The 24,041-nt window shown below is 46.1% G+C and overlaps 1 protein-coding gene across 2 annotated transcripts in view; it reads right to left on the reverse strand.

Moving 5' to 3' along the window:
- Positions 1–24,041, reverse strand: part of LOC148032134 (uncharacterized) — a 306,148-nt gene that overhangs the window by 27,316 nt on the left and 254,791 nt on the right. Inside the window, exon 22 of one of the 2 annotated variants that reach the window (XM_087682765.1) lies at positions 6,158–6,534. The exons of the other annotated variant lie outside the window; for it this stretch is intronic. Coding sequence (XP_087538891.1) covers positions 6,158–6,534 — 377 coding nt within the window. The remainder of the gene's footprint in view (positions 1–6,157; positions 6,535–24,041) is intronic. 2 annotated transcript variants of the gene reach the window in all.

Below are 24,041 nucleotides of genomic sequence, written 5' to 3' on the forward strand. Positions count from 1 at the left end.
TGAGGATCGGGGCTTTTGGCATGGTAATATGAATATTTAGGGCTCGTGGTGGCATGTGCTTAATGCTGGGGTTTTGCCCTCGTCACTTGCTTCAAGTCTTCTCAACCATTTGGTGTGTTCATGGAAAATGGTGTTGTGCAAAGTCTAATGGCATCTGATAGAGGATAGATTGGCTGCAAATTTGTTGTAGATGGAAATTCTAGCAATGTCTCACTTGCTTTCTTGGGAGGGCAAATCGGAGGAGAGAACTAAGTTTAATCACATGGCTCGATGGTGGTTGATACAACTCTCTTGCCTCAAGGCACATTGATATCCTTTCGCACTATTAGACAGGTCTTTTTGGTCCCTCATAGCTCCTGTGAGATTTGGGGCAAGGTCTCCCATCTTTTGCAGGACTAACAACCCTTTCCTATTCTAGATTTTGATTGTCCTTGCCAGGATTGGGACCTTGTAGGACGTTTGACCCTTGAGTCTTGTTCAGTTGATTAAATTTATTATCTCATGATTCAAGACCACTCATGGTTGACCAACAAAGCTAATGCACTTTGGGGATTGCACAAATCTAAAACTTGGTGGAAAATTGATAGTGAACTTTACACGTTGCAAGCCTCTTGAACTTCCATAGCACGTTGCAAGCCTCTCGAACCTCCATAGCTCTTGCGCTCATCTATGGTGGTGAGTCTCTCCCCCTATGAAACCCTCATAACACGATATGGCCATAATGAGCTGCAAGAGCACCCTCCCCTCGCATTGTGCTGGCCTAAGGGGGGTGTGGGAAAATCTCAGCCCACCGCCCCCCGTGTATCATGTTGCCCCCCTCGACAGGAGCTGCACAATGCGAAGGGGGGGGGGGGGCATCCTGTGGATTCGCAGGAGATTGACTGGGAGCATTTGTTGGACTTTGCCAATACTCTGCTTGGCGATTATGTCCAGCATAATAATGAAACTTTTTCTGACTCGGGAACTGATGATGTGCTGGAAGCCACGGTGGACCCGAAATCAGTCCTGCGGTCCTTTTCGGTGTTTTATGACCGTGCCGTTATACATTTCTTCACTGGCAGGATCCCAGTGCTTTCACATATTCGCCAGTGGATGCACCATTTATTGCAAGGGGAGTGTGTTGAGGAGATCTTCCTTGGACCTCGCGGCTTTTATGAGGTGCTGTTGAAATCGGAAACACATCGAGCTGAGCTCCTGTCCAAGTTGCCATTATTCTTTGATCGCCGCTTGGTCCATGTTGTACCATGGTGCCCTATGGGAGACTTCCAGCGTCTGCTTCAACGAGAATGCCCGGTGTGGGTGGAAGTGGAAAATTGTCCGGCGGTTTATTGGCCATTGTTGAAGGATGCGATGGCAGTTGTGGGAACAGTGCTGGTTCCCCCAAGCCTCAGGGCTATGAATCGAAACCGTTTATGCATGTTATGGGACACGGCCAGGAAAAGGCCTGCATGGCTTCGCCTCAATTGTTTTGGTATGCATCCTTTGCATTTTCGCTTGAAATGGGGCAACTTTGCAGGACACTGCTTTTCATGTGGTAAATTGGGGCATTTTATGGCCGAATGCCCCGAAAGACAACCGTCTTCCGAGGATGCGCATGTTGTGCTGCCTAAGGATGACATGGTGCTTGATGCCCCGACAGAGGAGGCCCTTCAGCCACCTAATGTCGTGGATAAAGGCAAACAACAGGTCCTGGGTTTGGATTCCCGTAGCACTGATTGGATTGAGGCACGCCAAAAAAAAAGGTAAAAAGTTGGATGCAGGCCTGGTGGATCCTGGGCCTAATGCTTCACAGGATTCCGTGCGCACATATATGCGCAGGAAAGAAATGTTCACTTCACAGCATGCTGCGCGTACTATGGCCCCGTCTGCCCCCCGTAATCAGTCTACAAGGAAAGTCTATACAGACGGTCCCAAGGGCCCACCTGCTAAGCTGGCGTTTGATACAAAAGGTAATGTGATTACACCCTGGGATCGGCGTTATTCCCGCCCCACTCCCAAGGCAGTGGATTTTCCTTCTACCTCTAAAGCAGGTCGCCAGAATTCGTTTGCAGTATTGGCTGATTTTCTGGATGAGGGTGTCCTGGATGCTCTCGCGGAAAAGGTGAAATCGAGGCAACATGTGCCTCGTTCCTCACTTCCTTTTTTCTGAAGATATATGAAGATAGCCACATGGAATGTGCGAGGCATTTGCTCTCGCCATAAGCAACATGCCATGTGGACTATCTTGCATGAGAACCAGTGGGATGTATTGTGTGCAGTTGAGCACAAAAGTCACGGTGAAGCAGGAAAAGTTGTGGATTGTCATGGATTCCGTCTGTTTTATACAGGGACACATGCTACGCACTATTTGGGCGTGCTGATGATTGTCCATGAGAAATATCAGCCTGTTCTTGTTAAAAATGATGTGCAGGGCCGCTTTCTGGTAATCGAAGTCTTATTTGAAGGAGAGATTTTATGGTTGCTGGGCCTCTATGCTCCGAATGATCCTGCATTCCGACGGGATCTTTGGTCGACTTTGCAGGGCTCGATGTCACTTGGCCGAAGGGGGTTTTTGATGGGAGATTTCAATATGTGTGTTGACTCTTCTCAGTCCACTTCAGGGCATTCGGTAATGGATACGCCGGAAAGCCGGGTGTGGTATTCCTTTGCTTTGCGCGTACTTAAGCAAGATCTATGGTCGTGGCTTCACCCTTCTTTTTCAGGGTTTACTTTTCATTCCGCACAATATGCAACTACTTGGTCGCGGTTGGACCGAATGTATATCATGCGGGGGGATGATTTTCTTCTCGAGATGCTGGAAATGAAGGTCTTGCAGCAATATGCATTGTCGGACCATTTCCCCCTCCAGCTTGAGATGCGGGCACAACCTATTGCACCTTTTATGCAGTTGCTGGATAGGCTTCCTTTACGTTTCAACTCCTCTTATTTGAAGCATCCAATTTTTCAGGGCTATATGCAGCAATTGATTGAGAGGTTCTTATTGGACTTCGCCTCTGAGGGCTTGGCTTCATTTGCACGGCTGCTCTCTAATGTGCAGCGGGTTGCTCGGCAGTATGGAATTAATCATGCCTCTCTTTGTTGGCAACGTCGACATGCAGCAGAGGACTTACTGGCTTTGGTCCGTTCGTTGCTTGTGGATACCCCAGACGATGATTTTCTGCTGTCACTGGAGAGGCGTTTGGCCCATCTTATTCAAGTGTTTCAGTTGAAATCTTATCAGCAGGCCAAGTTGCATAACTTGACTGACACATTGCAAGATAGTGCCTACCAGTCTCATAAGTTCTTTCGTGCCTTGCATGCTTCTCCTGCTCGCGAAAATATGACTAGACTCCAGGATTCGGAAGGTCGCATGGTCACTGATCCGCAGACCATTGTCAATATGTGCAGAAATTATTTTATGGAACTTCTTGGTTATTCTCCCTCGCCTTCTAGCCAGGTTACGCATGCCCTCTCGGTCTTCTATCATCTGGTCCGCCAGCAGGTTCCACTTGATATGCAAAGCCACTTTGGAGGCGAATATTTGCGAGGAGGAGGTTATGGATGTTTTGTTACACCTACCTAAGGATAAAAGTCCTGGTTGGAATGGTCTCACTAATGAATTCTTTGAGAACTCGGCCACGCAGCTGGTGAAGCCATTGGCGGTTATGTTTCAGCAGGTTTGGGAAACAGGGGTCATGCCTTCCTCATGGAAAGAAGGCCTTATCAAATTGATTCCAAAGGTCCCTTCGCCATCAATGCTGCAACACTGGAGACCAATTTCTTTGATGGGATCGATGTATAAAATCTTCTCCAAAGTGCTGGCGAATCGGCTTCACAAGCACCTTCCAGCTATTGTGCATCCTCTCCAATATGGTTTCATTAAGGGCCGCAACATTCTGCATAATATCTTAAATGTGCAAATGGCTATTGACTATGCGCGGCACTCCAGTCAGGAAGTGGTATTGATTCAATTGGACTTGGAAAAGGCGTTTGACTATGTGGACTGGTCTTTCATTGCAGATCTCATGTCTGCTATGGGTTTTGGTACTCGGATGTCTCGATTGATCTACACCATTAGTGCTGCGGCTTCTTCAAGAGTTATGCTCAATGGTGGGGTTAAAGAGCCATTTGTCCTTGCACGCTCGGTCAGACAGGGTTGCCCTTTGAGTCCTCTCTTCTTTGCCCTGGCGACTCACCCGGTCCTTTCAATGTTATCCTCAATGGCGGCTTCTACTCAGCTGGCAGGATTGTCTTTTCCTTTGGGGCAGCACTTCATTAGCCAATCTTTGGCTGATGACACCTTTATGATTTTGCGGGCGGACAGGGACAACATTCGAAAGGCATTAGATGTTTGGACGCTCTTTGGTCAGGCCTCTGGTCTTCGCATCAATGCCTTTAAATCAGCCATACTTAGTTGCACGGAGGCTGATTTACAGTCATTAGGCTGGTAGGGCTAGGTGGTTTCCCGTGGCTCCATTGTCAGGCATCTTGGATACCCATTGGGGGTGGATGTATGGCCAAAGGACCTACTAGAGTGGATTTCACAAAAACTGGCGGCGAAGTTTATGTATTGGAAGTCGCAAGCGTGGCCATTCCATGTCCGCCTCATAGTGGCTCAGACAATTATGCTACCAATGCTAACGTATTTCCTGCCATTGCTGCCGTGGACGCCTACTACTTTGAAGGCTCTCACTCATCCCATTCGTTTCATGCTATGGAAGAAGGATTCACTGCAGGTAGGTATTTCATGGATTTCATGGTCACATACATGTACCCCTAAACGCATGGGTGGTGGAGCTATTTTGGATGCAGAAACTCATATGCTGGCTTTTCGTTGGTCTCTTTTTCGTGCCATGTGTGTGGATCATCACTCGTGGACCATCATAGCCCGTTATTTTCTTGAGGACAGCGGCCTACGCCATGGTAATACACGACTTCGGGCCTCCTGGTGGCATGTCCTTAATGCTGACTCTCGATTTTCCAGTCCCTCTTCCTCTCTGTTACTGCACTTGGTCGGCTCTTGGAAAGTGGTGCTCCAAAAGGCCCGTTGGCATCCAGTGGGGGACCGCTTGCAGACTAACTCCTTTCAGCTGGAATTGTTGGCAGTATCGAGATTACTTTCATGGGAAGACAAACATCAGCTCAGACCGAGATTTAACCGCATGGCCTGTTTAGGTGTGACTTCGATTGCGGATGCTACCCTTGCCACTCGCAATGTCCTCGTATCGTTTCGGACTGCTAGGAGACTTTTCAGGATCCCGCACGGATACCGTGGTTTATGGCAACAGCTTTTGTCGGAGCTTCAGGGTAGGCAACCCTTTCCTGCCCTGGTTGTGGATCAGTCCTTGGTAGGACTGGGACCTTGCAGGCCGGTTGAGTCTGGAAAAGGCCTCTACTAATCAGGTGTATCATCTTCTCATTTAAGATCACCAATGGCTGGGTGTGAAAGCTAATACTGTTTGGGGACTGCGGAAATCACAGTCATGGTGGCAGGCAACGGTGATGGAGGGCTGGCTGAATAAGGCACCTTTCAAATGCAAGGTCTTTCTTTGGCGGGTAATGATTGGTGGTCTTCCTCTTGCCTCGGCCCTTTCCAAGCGTAGAATCTCGAATGGCAATTGTTTCTTCTGTACCACTACTGCGGAATCGGCCTGACATCGTTTTCTTTCTTGCCCGCTCGCCAAGAATATCTGGTCACTCTTGTCGCAAATCTGGCGCGCAGTGGTGGGGTCCTCACTAACTCCTTTCGATTGGGTTTTTGTGCGCCCAAAGTACCCCACACCGCCACAGCTATATATGAAGATCTTATTTCACTTTTTCAGATACTGGGGATGCTGGCACATTTGGACCACGCGCAATGCTTTTCTCTTTGATTCGGCCTCTAATGTACCGAGACATATTGCCAGGCTTAAAGGGCTCTTGCATTGGCAGCTAGATCTCATCCGGCACTGCGACTTGCTCCCTCAGGAGGATTTGCTTCCCTGGCATATGGCAATTGCCTCTGGGTCATTGCCATGATTGGTGTAACCTTTTTAGTGCATTAGTACGGGGATTTCCCACACGTTGGCCTAGGGCCCTCGTGTCTCTTGTAATCATGTAATCATGTAATCTTGTACCTTTTTTTTGTAATTAATACAATTACCTTTTACTAAAAAAAAGAGAGAGAGAGAGAGAGTACCATTGGCTAGGAGCATTATGACGTCGTCCAAGTGGAATTCCTAGTTTGTTTACAAATGATCGTAATTTATGGAGGCCAATAAAGCCAGTGCTTTTTGGATCAAATTCAGTATCATTCCATAAGAGTTGGTAATCGGTGAGATTTGAAGGTGTGATAATGGTCTTCTCCTTTAGCAAGCCAAATGTGATAGTATCAATGATACTAGCTACGAACATATTCATGAATATGTGGGAGGCAAGTACAATGAATGAAACAAAATAAATAGTTGCCAAGATTGCATTGCCACAATCTGTGCCATGAATAGAGTTCTTTGTGCAATATGGAAACTGGGTCCTTGCGTCAATCAATATGCATGACCAATTATCTCCTGTCATAACCTGCAATCCATACAAACAAAATTTTTAGACATGAATGCTTTACTTACTAATTTTTGGATTGGTTATTAGATGACAATAGACATTAGAATAACAATAAAAAGATACATAATAGATTTATAGGTTCAATCAACTATTTTTGTGTGGGGGATAAAGTTACAGTAATGTTTGGGTCGCTGCAATCTATCTCGCACTTAGCAATTTCGGTCTCATACATCTTGTCTCACAATTAGGTGATGATGCTTGTCGAAAGTGGTATTAATCTTTCACTTTTTCCATAGCACATTTGTTTTAAGAATGACGAGGTTAAAGATGGCCCATGTGGCCTTTTACATGCTTTTGCTAGCAAATGTGTTTTTTTTTGGGGGGTAGAGAAGACAAAAAAATCTATTAATAAATCCCCTCGAGACAAAGTATCCCAAGGCAAAACACAAAATGCTAAGCGACCTTATATGGGACTTTCATACCAAAAATATATACAACAAAGGGAAGTCAATTACAAGGCTTGAATAAATAACCAATTGGGAGGTTTATAGTGCTAGATTATATGGGGCTGAAAATAGAAGAAAGTACTAGAATTCCAAGTCCTTAGAAAAGCATCTCCCCTCCTCCTAGTCTCCAAACTACCTTGCATCCTCTCTCACCTTCCATGGAGAGTGTGGAAAATATCTGACCAAATCTTGAAGAGAGCCTTTGTAGTTGAAAGCATCCCTCCTACGGCAAGAGGCAAATACCAAACATGACAAAAGTGTGCAAAATTTATGCACATGACTTAGCCATTGATGCCAAAACTTGCAAAGAAACCTTAAATCTCTCTCTCTCTCTCTCTCTCTCTCTCTCTGTTGGTCAGACCATATTATTGTGCCGCTCTTTAAGAGTGGAGACCCCGCGCTACCTAGTAACTACCGAACTATCATGATTGGACACATGCTGGCCAAGATATATGGCTCTATCGTGGAACAAGCGTTGAGTGAATGGGCCGAGATGCATGGCCTGAGGTCAAAAGGCCAGGTTGGCTTCAGGAGGGGATATACAACTCTAGACCATATCTTTACGTTGAGGGCAATCATTGAAGAAGGCAAGGCATTCAAGAAAAAGATCTATTGCTATTTTGTGGACTTTCGCAAGGCCTTTGACACAGTGCCACGTGCTAGACTCATGAAAAGAATGCAAAACATTGATGTGCCCGTAGAGATACAGTGGAGTATCTATGCCCTATATGAGACAGTGACAGGCAGAGTACGAACACATGAGGGCATCTCAGATACAGTCAATAGCACCATTGGGGTGAAACAAGGCTGTCCACTTTCACTGACACTTTTTGGACTGTATATAGATGAAATTTCAGAATATGTGGATAGGACGGGTGGGGCCGGAGCCAGCCTAGCTGGAGTGCTGATACCATTACTGCTTTATGCCGATGATATTGTACTTATATCTGACTCACCTGAGGGACTAAATAGACACTTGGATGCATTATCAGCTTTTTGCAGAGATAGAGATCTTAAGGTGAACCTTGGGAAAACTAAAGTTATGGTATTTAACACTTCAGCTGCTTGGGTGACAAGAGCTGAGCACCAGTTTACTTTTGACGGAGAGCCAGTGGAGATGGTTAGGCAGTATGTTTATTTGGGGGTCACATTGAAGGGACCACAGTTCTCTTGGAGAGAGACATCAGAGGCTCGTTTGGCAAAAGCATATGCAGCCTTAGGGGCATTGGAGAGGCAATGTGCTCACATACAATTTCATGAGCCGCGCACCAAACTGTGGCTTTTTGACACCTTGGTTACACCCACACTCCTATATGGGGCAGCTATTTGGGGTCCGAGTCTGTTTCACATGAGGAGACAGCCTTTGGGAGACCAGGATGGACCAGAGAAGGAATACTATGATGGATGGGAGCATATGGAAAGACCACTGGTCATGATGATCTCACGCATGATACGAGCGAAGAGCTCGACCCCACATGAGATTATCAGAGCTGAGTTGGGGGCATCACCCATGGTGGCTGAGGCCTTGGTTCAGGCAGTGACTTTCATACATAGACTATGGGAGCTCCCCCAAGATAGATACCCACGGCTAGCCCTGGCCTCTTCTAGACAACTAGCAGCAGACGGTGACAAACACTGTTGGTATGCTCAGATGAGTACATGGATGCATCTACATGGTCTGCAGATTGACAAACTACCCCCCTTTGACTATAGCCTGGATTGCCCTACACTTGACCTAAGCCGATCAGAGCTAAACCATGTGATCAGAGCAGACATACTGAAGTTAGATACAGAGAAGACCTGGATCCGACCCCCCTCGCCCCATGGCACGAGGATGGCACACTACCAGACCCACTTCCTCTAGGTATCTGAGGATGGTTTCATCACCCGACCCAATTACATGGACACACAGCTGCCTCATGGACTACGCACAATTATTGGTCAGATCCGCACCTCATCCCACCACCTGAGGATTGAGACAGGTAGATGGGAGGGTATACAGACAGAAGAACGCATATGCCCACTATGCGACAGAGAGCCAGAGACAGAGGAACACTACATCTGCCGATGCACTGTATATTACGACATACGAGGTAGATACCACTGTCTGTTTCGAGAGGGTTTTGGACCCCTGAGACAGATCATGCAGTATGAGGATCAGAGATGCTTGGGATTTTTCCTCTTGGAGCTCCAGAGGCGCAGAGCAACAATTCTACGGAGTAGGAGGCCCCCACAGCTCGGCTCACATAGACAGAGAGCAGTCACTGACTTTTTCATGGATACACGACAGAGTATGGCAGATACCACTACTACTGCCACACAGCCTACAGGAGTACATCATCATTGGACCTCATCTTCCGTAGGTGTCCCTTTGGATAGAGCAGTGGCACTTAGCCGGTCTAGGCGCCCACGTCCACCCGGACGAAGGCCTAGACATCCACACCACAGACAAATTAAAGCCATCATTGAGCGCCACAGGAGACAGATGCCAAGACGCCTCAGCTATGCAGAGATACACCTCCCTAGAGAACAGACATATCATTGATGGAGAGTTTTCCTTTCTCTACTCTCACTTTCAGATCACTGACATGTTTCCCTTTTATGGGACACTATTTCATTTCCTTTTCAGTCTTATAGGCATGTTTTTCATCTTTTTTCTCGTTCTAGATGAGAAACACACCATCATTGTATGTACTGCTTTGGTCTCATAGGCCGCATTGGCCTTTTAGAGACGTTAATATACTCTCTCTCTCTCTCTCTCTCTCTCTCTCTCTCTCTCTCTCTCTCTCTAAATAAATAAATATAGACCTAAGATCAACAAACAAAATCATCTTCATCGTTCTCTTCATTAGGCATGTCCATTATCTCCATTGCACAAAAGAAAGAGAGAAAAGAGGAAAGAGAAAAATAGAACTTTTGCATGACACAGAGAGAGTGTGTATTTTGGAAGAAGGGAGAGGAAGAAGTAGATAACCATTTGTGCACTCTACCCATCTTTTCTCAAGAAAACATATACCCCTTAATACTTTTATTATTTCTTTAAAGGCATGATACATTGGAATTCTGTAAGGCTTTTGGCCTTTATCTGTTAATTCGTTCTAGCTCTTTCCAGATACACACACATACTTTAATGCATAACATTGGCTTCAATGGGTGTGAGTCCATGCCCATGCACTAAATTACAGCTTTAGATTCTGTAACAAATATGTGATGTGGATGAATTAAGAATGTTGCTGATGCAGACCAATTTTGTAGCTTGGTCTTGCACATATTTGAGGTGACATCAGCATTACATATAAATATACAAGCTATCTCAAGCTTATCTGCATAGACATAAAGGAACCTAGTAATATTTCTGCCATCAAATTTTTGGATTACTGAGATGACATTTTCCAAACCATTCGTCATGGTCTCTTGCTGTTTGAACATCTCATAGGTCCTCATAAAGTTTATGAAGCCTCTCGATTTGACAACATCATCATCTGTATACATATGCTCTCCCAGCTGCATTTGGTGGTCCATTTGTACAAAGCAATAATGCTAGCTATGAGCTCCCATCTATGAGGATGCCCCTGGGTCCACAATGATAAAGAAATGTGACGTGGCGTCTTTCTCAAAAGCTACCCCAAGACAACGTAAGCATTACACCCTTGTACATCATGATATCCATAAGCTTGGCCTCTATTTGTGTGATACCCGATGTAAGGGATCTCTAAACCTGTTGAGCCCTAGGGAAATCCTAAATGCAATGTCTCTATGTCTCCTCTAGCTCCCCACATCTAACAAAGGGACATGGTCTCTACCATAGCTAAGCCATGCACCAACTACTAAACTACTTTGTATTAGTAACCAAAGAAAGAGTGAGATCTTTCTTGATCTAAAAGTGTCTTCAGTCTCCTCCAAAAGTTAGCAAGGAAAGGTGGTGATGTACCCTGGGCAGCCCAATGCTAAGTTGCTATGGGCACCATTGTGATTCTACTCATCTGTATACTCCTGTCCAATCTAGTGGTGTATCCAAAAAAGGGAACATCCACAAGTGTCTTTGCAAATGAGTCTCTCCATACCCACTCCCGAAGGTTCCACTATAGTCTTTGAAGAGGCCTCCTGTATGCCAATGCCTCTAGCCATCCATCATGTATGTCTCAAGATGTAGGCCTAGATACCAAGTCCTGTTACATCTACTCATATTGTAGATGTAAATGAGTCTCTCCATACCCACTCCCCAAGGTTCCACTATAGTCTTTGAAGAGGCCTCCTGTATGCCAATGCCTCTAGCCATCCATCATGTATGTCTCCAGATGTAGGTCTAGATACCAAGTCCTGTTACATCTACTCATACTCTTTGTAACCACCCTCTTGGATTGGGCTTTTTCTGCAACCCCAACATTTTTTGAAGTGATCAGCTAATCAAATTCACCACAAAATGGTGGAGGATAATAGATGGATTACTGAAAAAGCTAACAAAGTTTGGTTGGCTCATGATAGTGCAGCTAAGTGGAGGGATCGCCCACTTCACTTATTCAAGCCAAAGGTTCCCTATCAAGGGAAAGTTTTTCTTTGGAGGCTTCTGATTGGGGGCCTTCCCACAGGCAATATGTTGTAGGACAGAAAGATATCCTAGGGCAGATGCATCTTTTGTACTATTTGTGATGAGACACCGATTCATCTTTTTATTTCTTGCTTGGTTTCCAGATAGCTTTGGGACTTCATTTCTAGAGTGTGGACCTTGCTGATAGGTCAAAAAAGGTTCGTTCTTGGGTCCTTGGCAAGATGTCTTCCATGACCAGGTTGCAGTCTCATCATCCTTGTCTCTTTCACTTCATGCGACGGACTGCTCTTTGGCACATTGAGTGGACAAGAAATGCCTTTATATTTGATTCGGCCTCAGGTATCTGTGGCCACGTGGGACGAGTGCGAGGCTTGCTATTATGGCAGATTTCTTCTATGATTTCAGCTGGCCTAATTATTTTAGAGGTGGCTGCTCCATCTCTTTTTTTTGTAATAGATAATTTTATTAATTATGAAAAAAGTACAAGATTACACGATGCAGGGTGGCTGCAAGCCATCATGCACTTACGAGCAAAAGGACGAGATAAATTGGTGATGGGAAGGTTCCATTGTAGTAGTATAAAAGAAGCAATTCCCATTGGAAATATTGTGGCGGCGAGCAAGGGGAAGACCACCCACCAACATGCGCCAAATAAATTTTAATGATGTCTTTTTGTGCCATCCCTCCATCACTGTCAACTTCCATGAGGATTTAGATTTGTGGAGTCCCCAAAGTGCATTAGCCTTGATGGTCAACTAGGAGTGATCTTTGATCATGAGGTGGTACATGTGATTAACTAAAGAATATTGGGGACTTAAGTGGATTGAAAGGTTCCAATCTTGCTAGGGACTCGTAGAATCTAGGCTAGGAAAAGGCTGGCGGTCCTGCAAAAATCTGGAAACCTTGTCCCAAAGGTCATGCTAGCCAAGAGGAACTCAAAAGACCCATCTGACTGTGCAAAAAGACTTGACTGTGCTGCGAGGCAAGAGAGTGGCATTGGCCACCGAGACCAATCCAAGGTGAGACATACGATTAAACTTGGGTCTGTCATCCAATTTGTCCTCCCACGAGAGCATATGATAATACTGCCATAACTTCCATTTGGAAAGAATTGGCAGCCAATCTGTCCTCAGCTGGATACCATTGGACCTTGCAAAGCACCAATTCCCACGAACATACCGAGTGATTGAGAAGAAATGAAGTAGATGTAGAGAACATAACCTCAACGTTAAGGACATGCTACCATGGACCTCGAATCTTTGTATTACCTTGCCGAAGACCGCAATCTTCAAGAAAAAAATGGACATTAACTGTTCAAGGTTGTTGACCAGCACACATGGCTTGCAAAAGCGACCAATGAAGGACTATCATGTCTCCACATCCAAAACAGCACCACCCCCCATGGATTTTGGTGTGCAAACATGGTTCCAAGAAATCCATGGTATGCCAACATGCACCAAGTCTTTTTTCCATAGCATAAAGCGAAGTGTTAGGTGAGATCCCTCAAAGCCACATTAGACAAAGGCAACAATGGCAAAAAGTAAGTGAGCATGGGGAGCATAATGGTTTGCACCACTTTAAGGTGCACATGAAAGGGCCAAGCTTGAGATTTCCAATAAACAAATTTGGCTTCGTTTGGGCCAAGATGCTTCACAATGTCTCACTGTTGAACAAATACACCCTACCATCCCAAATCTGACAAATTGGAGCTTGTGAAAGCAATTAGGGATGATTAGGCAACATTAATGTGGAGATCCAAACAAATTCCAAACATCCGAAGCTTTGTGAGGATTAGAAGCATTTGCTTTTAGAACCATGAAGGTGTCATCAAGTAGTGCCTAACTAACAAAATGTTGGGATGAAGGAAGAGATAAACTAGCCAATTGTCCCGTAGCAGCAAGATACGACAACATAGAAAGAATGGGATGAGTAGCAAGTGCAAAAAGAAGAGGCTCAGAGGGCAGCCTTAGCAAACTAAGTGTGTAAGGGAAAAGGCCTTAGTAACTCCACTGTTGAGCATAACATGGGATGTAGTCCCCACACTGATAGTATAGATCAATCTAGATGTATGAGGCCCAAAGCCCATGGCTTGCATGAGGTCTACAAAAAAAGATCATTCTAGGAAATCAAAGGTCTTTTCCAAGTCTACTTGTGCCAGGGCCACCCACCTCTTGTTGTGTATGTCGTGTATAATCAATGGCCATTTGGGCATTCAAGATATTGTTCAGAATGTTCCTACCGTTAATGAAGCTGTAGTGATGAGGATGCACCAGACCAAGTAGTTGCTTATGAAGACAATTGGCTAATACCTTTGCAAAGATCTTATACATGGTGCCCATTAAGAATATGGGTCTCCAATGTGCAAGTTTTGAAGGGAAGGGAACTTTAGGGATCAACTTAATGACCCCTTCTTTCCATAATGAAAGCATGTTGCCCGAATCCCAAACCTACTGACACATAGCTGTAAGTGGCTTGGCCAAAAGGGATACACGAGTTCTGAAGAATTCATTGGTGATACCATCTCAACTAGGGCTTTTATTGTATGGTAGATAAAACAAAACATCCATAACTTCACCCTCTTGAATATCAGCCTTCCAAGGTATCTTGCATATGCTATGGAACTTAATCTTTGACCAAGGTACAGAAGACTACACCGGCATGAAAAACCTTAGGAGAGCGTGCTTGCTAGGAGCCGAAGAGATTTGCAAAGTAGTCTTGGCATATACATACAATAGATTGTGTGTATCTAACCATGTGATCTTCTGCATTTTGCAATCTCACCATATTTTCCTGCACAGGGGAAGCATGCAAAGCTCGAAAGAATTTATGAGTCTGGCAAGAACTATCTTACAAATGCCATCAGTCAAATCCCAAAGCTTAGCTTGTTGATATAACTGCACTTGGAAACATAGTATAACTCCAGCCAGCTTTGCTGATAACGAGACCAAGAAGGTATCATGTGGAGAATCAAGCAATAGTAAACTAACCAAGCCTATGGTAGCATGCAAATGCTGCCTTATAAAGGAAGCATGGTAAATCCCATATTTCCTTGCCATTGTTTGCATGTTAACAAGCAATTCATCAAACGAGGCCAAGCCTTCCAATGGAAAATCACATATAAATCTTTCCAACAGCTGGCTCATATATCCTTTGAAGACAATAGGACCTAGAAAGGATGGGTTAAAGCACAAGGACAAATTGCCCAAAAGACCTTGGAAAGCATTCACAGGCTGCCTACTCATATCAAGCTGCAAAGGAAAATGATATGATAATGCATATCGTTGCACCACTTGCATTTCCAAAATTTTTGGTAAAAAAGAATCCTCATGCATTGCATAGATACGGTCCAAACAAGACCACGTGGCTAAATATTGTGCTGAGTGAAACGTAAATCCTGGAGCCGATGGAGAAAGCCATGAAAAGATCCTAGTTCAGGACATCCATTGCAAAGGCATTCCAAGCCCAGGTTTCTAGCATATCCATTAGAGCATGCTCCGAAGTAGACTGGGAATTGACACACATGTTAAAGTTGCCCATAAGCAAGCCAGGTCTACCTGGATACAAAGAATCATGAAGTTGGTTCCAAAAGGCTTGACGATGTGACGAGGCATTGTGTGCATAAAGTCCAACCAGCCACAAAACCTCCCCTTTGAAAACAATTTCCACCAATATAAAGGGGCCACAAATTTCATTTTTAATAAGTACTCGCTGAAGTTTCTCATGCGTCATCATAAGGACACCCAAGTAGTGCATTTCTTTGTTACCAACATAAAAAAGATGAAAACCATGACAATCCAAAACGAGACTTGCATCATCATGACTTTTGTGCTTCATAGCACACAACACATCCCAACAATTCTCATGCCAAATGCGCCACATATCATGCTGCTTACTGAGGGAACAAGTCCCACAAACATTTCAAGTGGCTATTTCCATGACTGAAATCAGAATTAGGGACAAAGTTGCTCACGCCTCGCTTGGACTATCTGCCAATGTCTCAAGAATTCTGTCATCCAAGAAATCTGCCAAAAATGCAAAAGCATTTTGCCCTGGATGAGTAGACCTCGAAGAGGAAGGGTTAGATCCATTTGTCGGGGCTGAATGAGGGTATCTACAATCCCATGAGGTGATGACCTTACCTATACGATCAAAGGCAAGACATGATGGCGGGTCCTTGGGACATTTAATAGATATAGTAGCACCTTGCTTGGAGCAGGGGGAGAAACATTTGAAGAACATTATCAGAAGGGGATACATCCTTCCTTCTTGCATGTGTGCACAATAAATCTGGAGGACTGGAGTGTTGAACTTGTGATGGCTGAACGTCCATGCTTTTGTTCTTTTTGGAACAAACCTCTCTCTAAGCACATGTTCACTACTCACATGAGTACATAGGTTGTCTACCCTTATCCATAGTCCTTTGTAGAGGGGTTTCAATATCCTTTGGCTCCTTAGCTAGCATGTCTATATCCCCCACACGCTCAGCATTTCTATCCACTTTATCCAGACACCCAGACTTTTTTTTTTTTGCAAATAAAATGTGGCTAATTATATTACTTTAGAAAAAACCCTGAATACAAGGAAGTGTTCATGCTCAACAGACTAGTTGGAGCTGGTTAGAGTCACAAATATATCAAGTATACAAGCCTCTCAGGGGGGTCTAGGAGGGATGGGGACAAGAAGCCATGGAGGGTGTATCGCCATCTGGGGCTGCCTGCCTGCATCACGAAAAACAGGTTGTGGCTGCCACAAGTGCGCATGAAATTAGATTGGGAGCTCCTGCCGAGCTCAAGACTCGCCCTGCACTTGGTCCCATCGGCCGTGGAGGGAGTGGATGATGGAGGTCCAGAGCTCTGCTAAAGTCGCCTATACTGAAAGTCTCTCCCCACCAAAAACCTCCTGACACAAAGCCTTCCAGATATGCCATCCAATAAGACTCCCTATGATCTCCCATACCTCAGAGCGGTCTACTGTGGGCTCCAGTACTACCTGGCGGATGGGTAGAGCCTCTAGACCGACCATTGCACATGACCTTGACTCAATAATGAATATCGTGTCTTGCATATCCCAGCCACATATAGAAGGTGACGGCCCTGGCTGATTGCCTGCTAGTGAAAGCTCTCCATGAGATATATCCAAGGCTGGGTGCTATATAGCGGAGGATGGGGCATGCTCCTCTCCACACGAGCTGCGCCGCCTCATACGACCAAAGACAATGCTTTGGGGACTCTAGAGATTGTTGTGTACTACGTTTATAACCTCCCTCCTGCATTTGGGCTAACCAACTGCCCACCGCCAGGCCTCCATGTGCCACAAGCCATAGGAAATACGATACCCTCCTTGGCCTCTAGCTATCCCATAGGAGGCAGCACCAGAAGGTCCGTCGGAAAGCCTCCGTGATGCTGTACTCCGCCCAGTGCCTGCTGTGCGACAACACCCAATCCATGTCCTCCTGCATCAGTACGTGTCTACCAATCCTGGTTGTGTACTCCAGGAACCTCGGTGGCTTCTTGGCGACCGTAGTGGCCGGCCATAGCCACTCTCTCGGATCCCACTCCAGCTCATCCAGTGGCCTGCCCTCCCAAATTCAGAGGCGTCACTCCCTCCCAGAAGATATAAGGGTCTAGCCGCCATGTCTTCCCCTGAAGCCAACCACTCGAATCCTCCTCCATGGAAGGACAACTATCCCCTCATCCTACTGCCCTCTGTCAAGGGCCAGACGCCCCCCCTCCTATACGGTGAAGAAAGTCCCATGTGGGGCGCCTCCCACTCTACTTGCCACCTGTAGGGGGATACTTGCCGGTGAAAAGTTAGTGGCCCATACCTCCCCAGGCTCTACCGGCTCTCATCTCGGGGGGGGCAAGCCACTCCTGAGGTATTGCTGCGTCTATCTCCCTTCTCCTCAACTTAACTCCTCTCTGGCAACCTGATGCCCATTGCAACACCTCATCCCTCATCCTGTACACCTCCCGCCATGTCCTGATGGTATGAGCCAGGCCGGCCTCCCACCCAACCCACTGGATGTGTGGGGGCGCTCGCCAATTTGTACCCCCTCTTGATCCATCTCCTCCTGGCAGCGTGGACCGCCAGCCTGGGGGGGTCTTGGGTTAGGACCTTACGAAGGCCCTGCCACACACGAAGCAAACTGCCTAGGAAGGGGGATCTGGGGGGGTAATCTGGGCTGTTGTGAAGATCCATCTCAGGGACGGCCTTCAGTCACCGCCAAGCCTCAGTCTACACTCCTAGAGAACCTCCTGCAATAGGACCTTCAAGGTCTGCCCTCTTGGTGTGAGGCCACGAACTACTAGCTTGCCCAAGAGGGCCATACTCTGGTACTTTGGATCTATGATCCCAAGCCCTCCCTTTGACTGATGCCGGATGATGGTCGCCCATGCCACCTTGGCCTAAGAATCCCTAGAGCAATCTAACCCAGCCCAGAGGAAGTTCCACACTAGGCGGCGAAGTTGTACTACACAGGACAAGGTGAAGCACCAACATGAGGCGATGTACCAAGGTGAAAATCTCCTGGAAGGCCAGTAGTAAGGGGTCCTTCACCACCTCCCTGTAGGTAGTGAAGAAGGCCTTAAAGAAGCCATCATCTCCTGAGCATTTCTACCCATCTTGTGTATGGAAAGCCTCCTCTAGTTCCTTCTCTGTGAAGGGGGCTAGGAGGGAGCGTCCCATCTCTATGACGACGAGGGAGGGATGTGATCCCAAACTTGCTGTCTACATCGCTGTCCTCTAACTGAAGTTGTCTCCTGTTGGAAAAGGTGCCTGTAGTGGTCAGTGGCAATCTCCATCACCTCGTGTGGGCTAGATAGAGTCCTCCCATACTGATCTCGAAGACTGCGTATTTTCTCTTCTGAGATGCGGGGCTGGTGCACTTGGAAAAATTCATTGCACATCCTGTCTCCTTTCTGCGCCTAGAAGGCTACTGAGGTACGAAAAGAGAACTCCGAGCACCTATCCTCTAGGCCGGCAATGACTGCTCGTGCGCACACCTCTTGTGCGTGGAGGATGGATTCCCTAGTGCCTCCTGTAGTAATCTCTACATGGTTGCTAGGTCCCGCCAGAGTGCTCTCTCCTCCTCCCAGCTTTGCTGCCTAACCTGTGTAAGGCTGCCTCCTGGTAGATACTGCTCGACTCGGCCAGGAACTTTGCAACTTCCTCTGTGATTTGGTCCCTCCTGCCCCACTCCCTAGTCCAAATTTGCTCAACTTGTCTCTTCACCTCCTCTCTCCTATAGATCGAGTCATGACAGGATCGTGTGTCTAGGGCAAATGGTGGGGGGTCCAGTGTCAACAGAACCGGGCAGTGATCGGACAAAGTGGTACCCACCAACTACCCTACCTGGCCTCCACGAGAGCATCCCCACTCTCCCACATAGAACTTGTCCAGCCGCTCCGGCAAGACTCCACCCACCCGCCGGTATTCCTAGGAGAAGTCCAACGATCTCTCCCTCCTGTGGAAAGATGGGTCTCTCCAATCATCGCGTGCTCTTACTACCAGTAAGAAGATCTCCCAAGCCTCCTGCTCCTCCCCAGCCATGCCTTGGTAGTTTTTGCCTCTGCCCTGCTGGTCCTCTAAGGCCTCTAGGTTGTTGAAGTCTCCTCCAACGATCCAAGAGTCCATCTCTAGGAGTCCTGTTGCGATCTCTACCCAGAACTTGCTGCATGCCCTAATCTCAGTAGGGGCATAGACATTGAGAACTCCAAGGCACGAGTCCCCAATATCCAATCTGATCCAAAGAACCCTCCCTGCCATGGTCGTTCCATGGTCTCGTACACAAGCAGTAAGGCTCGGGCCCATGGAGGTGTATACGCCTCCACTCCTGTCGTAGGCACCAATGGTGTGCTCCTAGTAAATGTGTGAACTGCCAGGGAGTACCTTCCAGCAAGGGCAGACTGTAGCTCCTGCTGAACAATCAAATCCGTGGAACCACGTGCTCCACTATAGTGGAGGCTATTCACATTCCAAGATGCAAGATGTAGACTCATGGGGATACCTGTGATTGACTGAACAAACACATGTTCTGTGTGGAAGTTGCTGATGAAGAGGAGGAGCTATGAGGCATGTGGATATGCTTCGCTGCCGGCCTAGACGGTGAGCTCCATTCCCCCATGGTAGCCCTCGGGTGGACCATGGGGGTGATGGATGCACCTGGTGGTACCACTAGGGCATCTATTAGCCAAGCTGAGAGGTGAGACTTTGTGCACTGGTAGAAATGGGCCGCCTATGCCAGGGGCCACTCAATCACATCCATTGCGTGATGGACATTAACTGGTGGATTGGGGCTGAGGTCTAAGGAAACTGTTGTGGAGTGCGAATGCCTCCACTGTGAAACCACTATACCAAGGGACCATGTAAATGATCCCCTTCGTGGAGGCATAGGGTGAACTAGCTACTAACTCTTGGGTTGCATCTGCTGAGGTGAGTTGTACCATGAAGATCCCTTGCCCCATGAGAATTTCCTCCACTATCCGCGCCGTGCCGATGCGCAGTGTGGAGTGAAGCCAGTCCTGAAGCTGAGCCCTGGATAGGGAGTGTCCTACAACCTGACCAAAGATTGTTGTTTCTTTTAGCTCCTGCTGTGTGGCATGGACTACTAAGAGTTGTTCCTCCTCATAGAGGACTACGTGCAAGGTGTTTGACTGGGGGGCACTCACAGAATGCACCGGCGTCTGACCAAAGGTTTCCATTGCGTGTCCCTTCTGAGAACCTACCAAACATATTGCTGTACTGCCGGAGGAGGGGGTGTTGTTGTGGAGGGAGCAACCGGGGGGGGGGGGAGTGTGATAGCGAGGACAGGGGGATCTATTTTTTGACGGTGGTGGGGCATCGAGTATCACGGGTGATTGCGTCAAGCTGGAGCCACATGGGTGGGGGGACCTGGATCTGTAGGGTGAAGGCCAAATAGTGCCTGGGGGGGCAGAGTGGCGTCGCTAAGTGTGGTGGGACTGGCATGTGCAGCGCGGGGAGAAACAAGGGCAGGGAAGGAAGGGGAGGCAGTGCAGATGGTTGCAGGCAGGCGGAGTCCCCCTGTGAATGGGATGTAGGCAGGTGGGGGGGGGGAGAGGGAGGGGCACAGGAGGCGGTGCAGAGGAGGCAGGCGGCGGGGGGGGGCCATAGGGCAGGGGGGGGGGGCCATAGGGCAGGGGGGGGGGGACTAGGAGGCAGTGCAAAGGAGGTAGGCGGCGGGTGCCCACAGGGCAGGGGGGGGGCAGCATAATGGCGAGGCAGATGGGTGCAGGGCACAGCATGGTGATGAGGAAGGGGTGGGGCAGCGTAGTGCTGGGAAGGGGGGAGGCAGCGCGATGGCGGGCGGCAGGCGAGAGAGACAAGGGGGCATGACACCAGTCAATGGGGGGGGGGGGGGGGTTTGACGGTTTGCAATGGCGGGGGCGATGGCAGCAGTCTGTCGGTCGGGAGCGCAGGGCAATTTGTATATTCTACACAATGTGAATAAGTGGATGCTGCTTTGACACCCAGACATAAAGTGACCCACTTGTCCATAAGAAAAGTAGTGACTTGCAAAGGTGGCCATTTGAGCCGAAAAAGCGGACACATACCAGAGCAATTTATATGCAGCTAGTTAGGCCTCTTGCAGCCAGTGTCCCACAACATACATAATCTGTTCCGATTAGGCGCACACAAGGTTGGTGGCACCAAAACTGTGCCAATGGCAGCCGTGGCATCCAACAAAGGCCAATATACTGGGCAGCCTTTAACCTCAATCTAGATGGGACATTCATGTTGAAGCAGACATTGAAAATCTATCAGGAGCCTCCAAGGCACAACATGGACCAAATGATGGTTGAAAAGCAAAGGTAACTTTGCCAATAGAGCATCCCACATTTGAGAAGAATGCAACAACATCTCATAAAAGCCCATGGGGCCTAATAAAGATCTCATTCAGACAGTCAACTTGCATCAAGGAGATCAGCCATTGACAAATATGAGCAAGCATTGGAGTTCTTCCTGTAAAAAACAGTATAACACCCAAAAGGAAAATGCCATTCCTTAAGGATAAGAAATAGCCCTTTGAAACGAGACAATATGTACGGCCGAAGCTAAGTCATGATGACTTTGATAAGGCCAAAAAAGAAAGGCTGTGTTTCAATTGCCTATCCCCTAACCATGCTGGTTGGAATTGCCCTCAAAGAAAGAAGGGGGAAGATAAAGGAAAGGATAAGGACAAGGGTAAGGGAAAAGAGAAACAAATCCATGTGGTGTAGACCTTGGAATTAAAGGGGCATGAAAGGTATAAATCTTTAGAGGTCTTACACAAGGATGTACAACACAGGTATTGTATGTCAACTTCCATGTGGCAACCTACCTTCGGGCCACATGATTTACTTAGAGTGCATGGATCAATAGATGGGAAGAGGGTTAGAGTCATAATTGATGACTCTGCCACCCACAATTTCATAAGTTATGCACTTGTCAAAAAGTTGAAACTTCCCCAACAAAAGAGTGAGCATCAATATATTGTTCGTATGATGCGAGGTCAGGATAACAAAACATGAGACACAATGGTATCCAATTTGGAAACCGAGATCCAAGGATATAAAGATAAGCTTGATTTCCAAATTATGAATATGGAAAGGGCCGATATCGCTCTAGGGAGGGAGTGGCTATGGGGATTGGAACCATCCTTAAAGCGTAGTTATCATCATAATACACTGGAATTTGAAAGGGATGGTAAGACTTTTGTGATTCAAGGTGAACATGAAGTATTTGATAACCCTTTGATGTGTTTCCTTGAAATATAAAAGTTGATGAAGAAGGAAGCTTGTGAGGTATACATGTTATGGTCCCTCCCTATACAAGACACTTTTACTTCTTGTAATATAAAGCAGTAATTTTCTTATGCTTGTGAGTTGAATCTAAATAATGAATCAAGTGGTTTGTTAGATGAATTTAAAGATGTGTTTCCATCTGACTTACCTAGTGGCCTTCCACCAGATAGGGGTGATGTAAATCACCCAATTAACATAGATAGGGATACACATCCTCTCTCTAAACCACCTTATAGGCTAAGTGAAACACAGCACCAAAAAGTCGAAAGACAAATCAAGGATTACCTTGATAAGGAATTTATACAACCCAGCAATTCACCTTGGGCTTCACCAATTTTATTGGTGAAGGAAAAGATGGCTCTATGCGACTTTGTGTTGATTATAGAGCACTTAATAAGATAATGATGAAGAATAAATTTCCTATGCCCAGAATGGAAGATCTTTTTGATAATTACAAGGGGCAAAATTCTTCACAAAGATTGACTCAAGATCATCAAGCTATCACCAAGTAAGAATTAAGGCCCAAGTTGTTCCTAAGACGGCATTTCGTACTAGATATGGGCATTATGACTTTTTGGTGATGCCTTTGGCCTCACCAATGCACCAGCTACATTTATGAAGCTGATGAATAGTGTGTTACGGCCCTATCTAGGATGCTTTGTAGTAGTCTTCTTGGATGATATCTTGATCTTTAGTAAATTAAGAGAAGAACATTTGGAACACTTACAATTAGTATTCCAATTGTTAAGAACCCATTCCCTTTATGTGAAGAAAACTAAATGTGAATTCTTCGCATAAGAGGTCAAATATTTGGGGGATATTATCTCGAAAGAGGAAATCAAGATGGATCCAAAAAAAGTAAGGGCAATTATTGAATGGCCATCTCCAAGGAACCTGGAAGAGTTGCAGATCTTTCTAGGTTTATTTGGATTTTATCGTTGATTCATTCAAGATTATGCCAAGAAGCTATTAAGAGTGCGATCCATCATGGAAGAAGAAGTGTTGAAGGCAAGTACAAGGATGATTAGGAGAGAGGAGAAGTGGTTGGAGAGTGGGAAAATGAAAATGAGGCCAAGTGAATGGTTTTTATAGGCCATGGACTTAAAGTTTTAGTTTTTTTAAATCTATTAATTTTTTTAAATAAAGTTTTAAAAATGTAAAAAATAAAATCATAAAATAATAAAAATATAAAATATTAGATAATCTAAAAATATATATTTAATTTTTTTAAAATCCCTTGATCTATTCATCGTTAATTTTTTGTACATCATTTTAAACACTAATTCTTACTTGTTGTACAACCAAAACAGAAAAATTCCAATATTAAACAAGCTCATCTTTCTATCACCAATACAGAAGTTGAAGCTCTCCATACGAACATTTTCCATCAAGACAAGTTGCTCTCATAGGTTTAGGAGACTCCAACAATCAATCACTATGATTGACTCGATTATTCCACCCGGTATATGAATTTGAATATCAAATGCTTGTTCCATGTCTTCCATGAACTCCAAGAGAATCCATTGGCATGCTTTCTTCATCCAATGTCGGTAATAGACGCGCATGCACAATGATGAATGTCAAATCAAGTAACAAGAGGTAACACTAGAGACTATCACTTTGTACCAAAAGATGTCACCTTTGTGTACCCTACACCCCTTACCTCATCAT

The sequence above is a fragment of the Lygodium microphyllum genome, chromosome 8, assembly GCF_053477565.2.
Source record: "Lygodium microphyllum isolate KBCC chromosome 8, Lygodium_microphyllum_v1.1.10, whole genome shotgun sequence".
Taxonomy (NCBI): domain Eukaryota; kingdom Viridiplantae; phylum Streptophyta; class Polypodiopsida; order Schizaeales; family Lygodiaceae; genus Lygodium; species Lygodium microphyllum.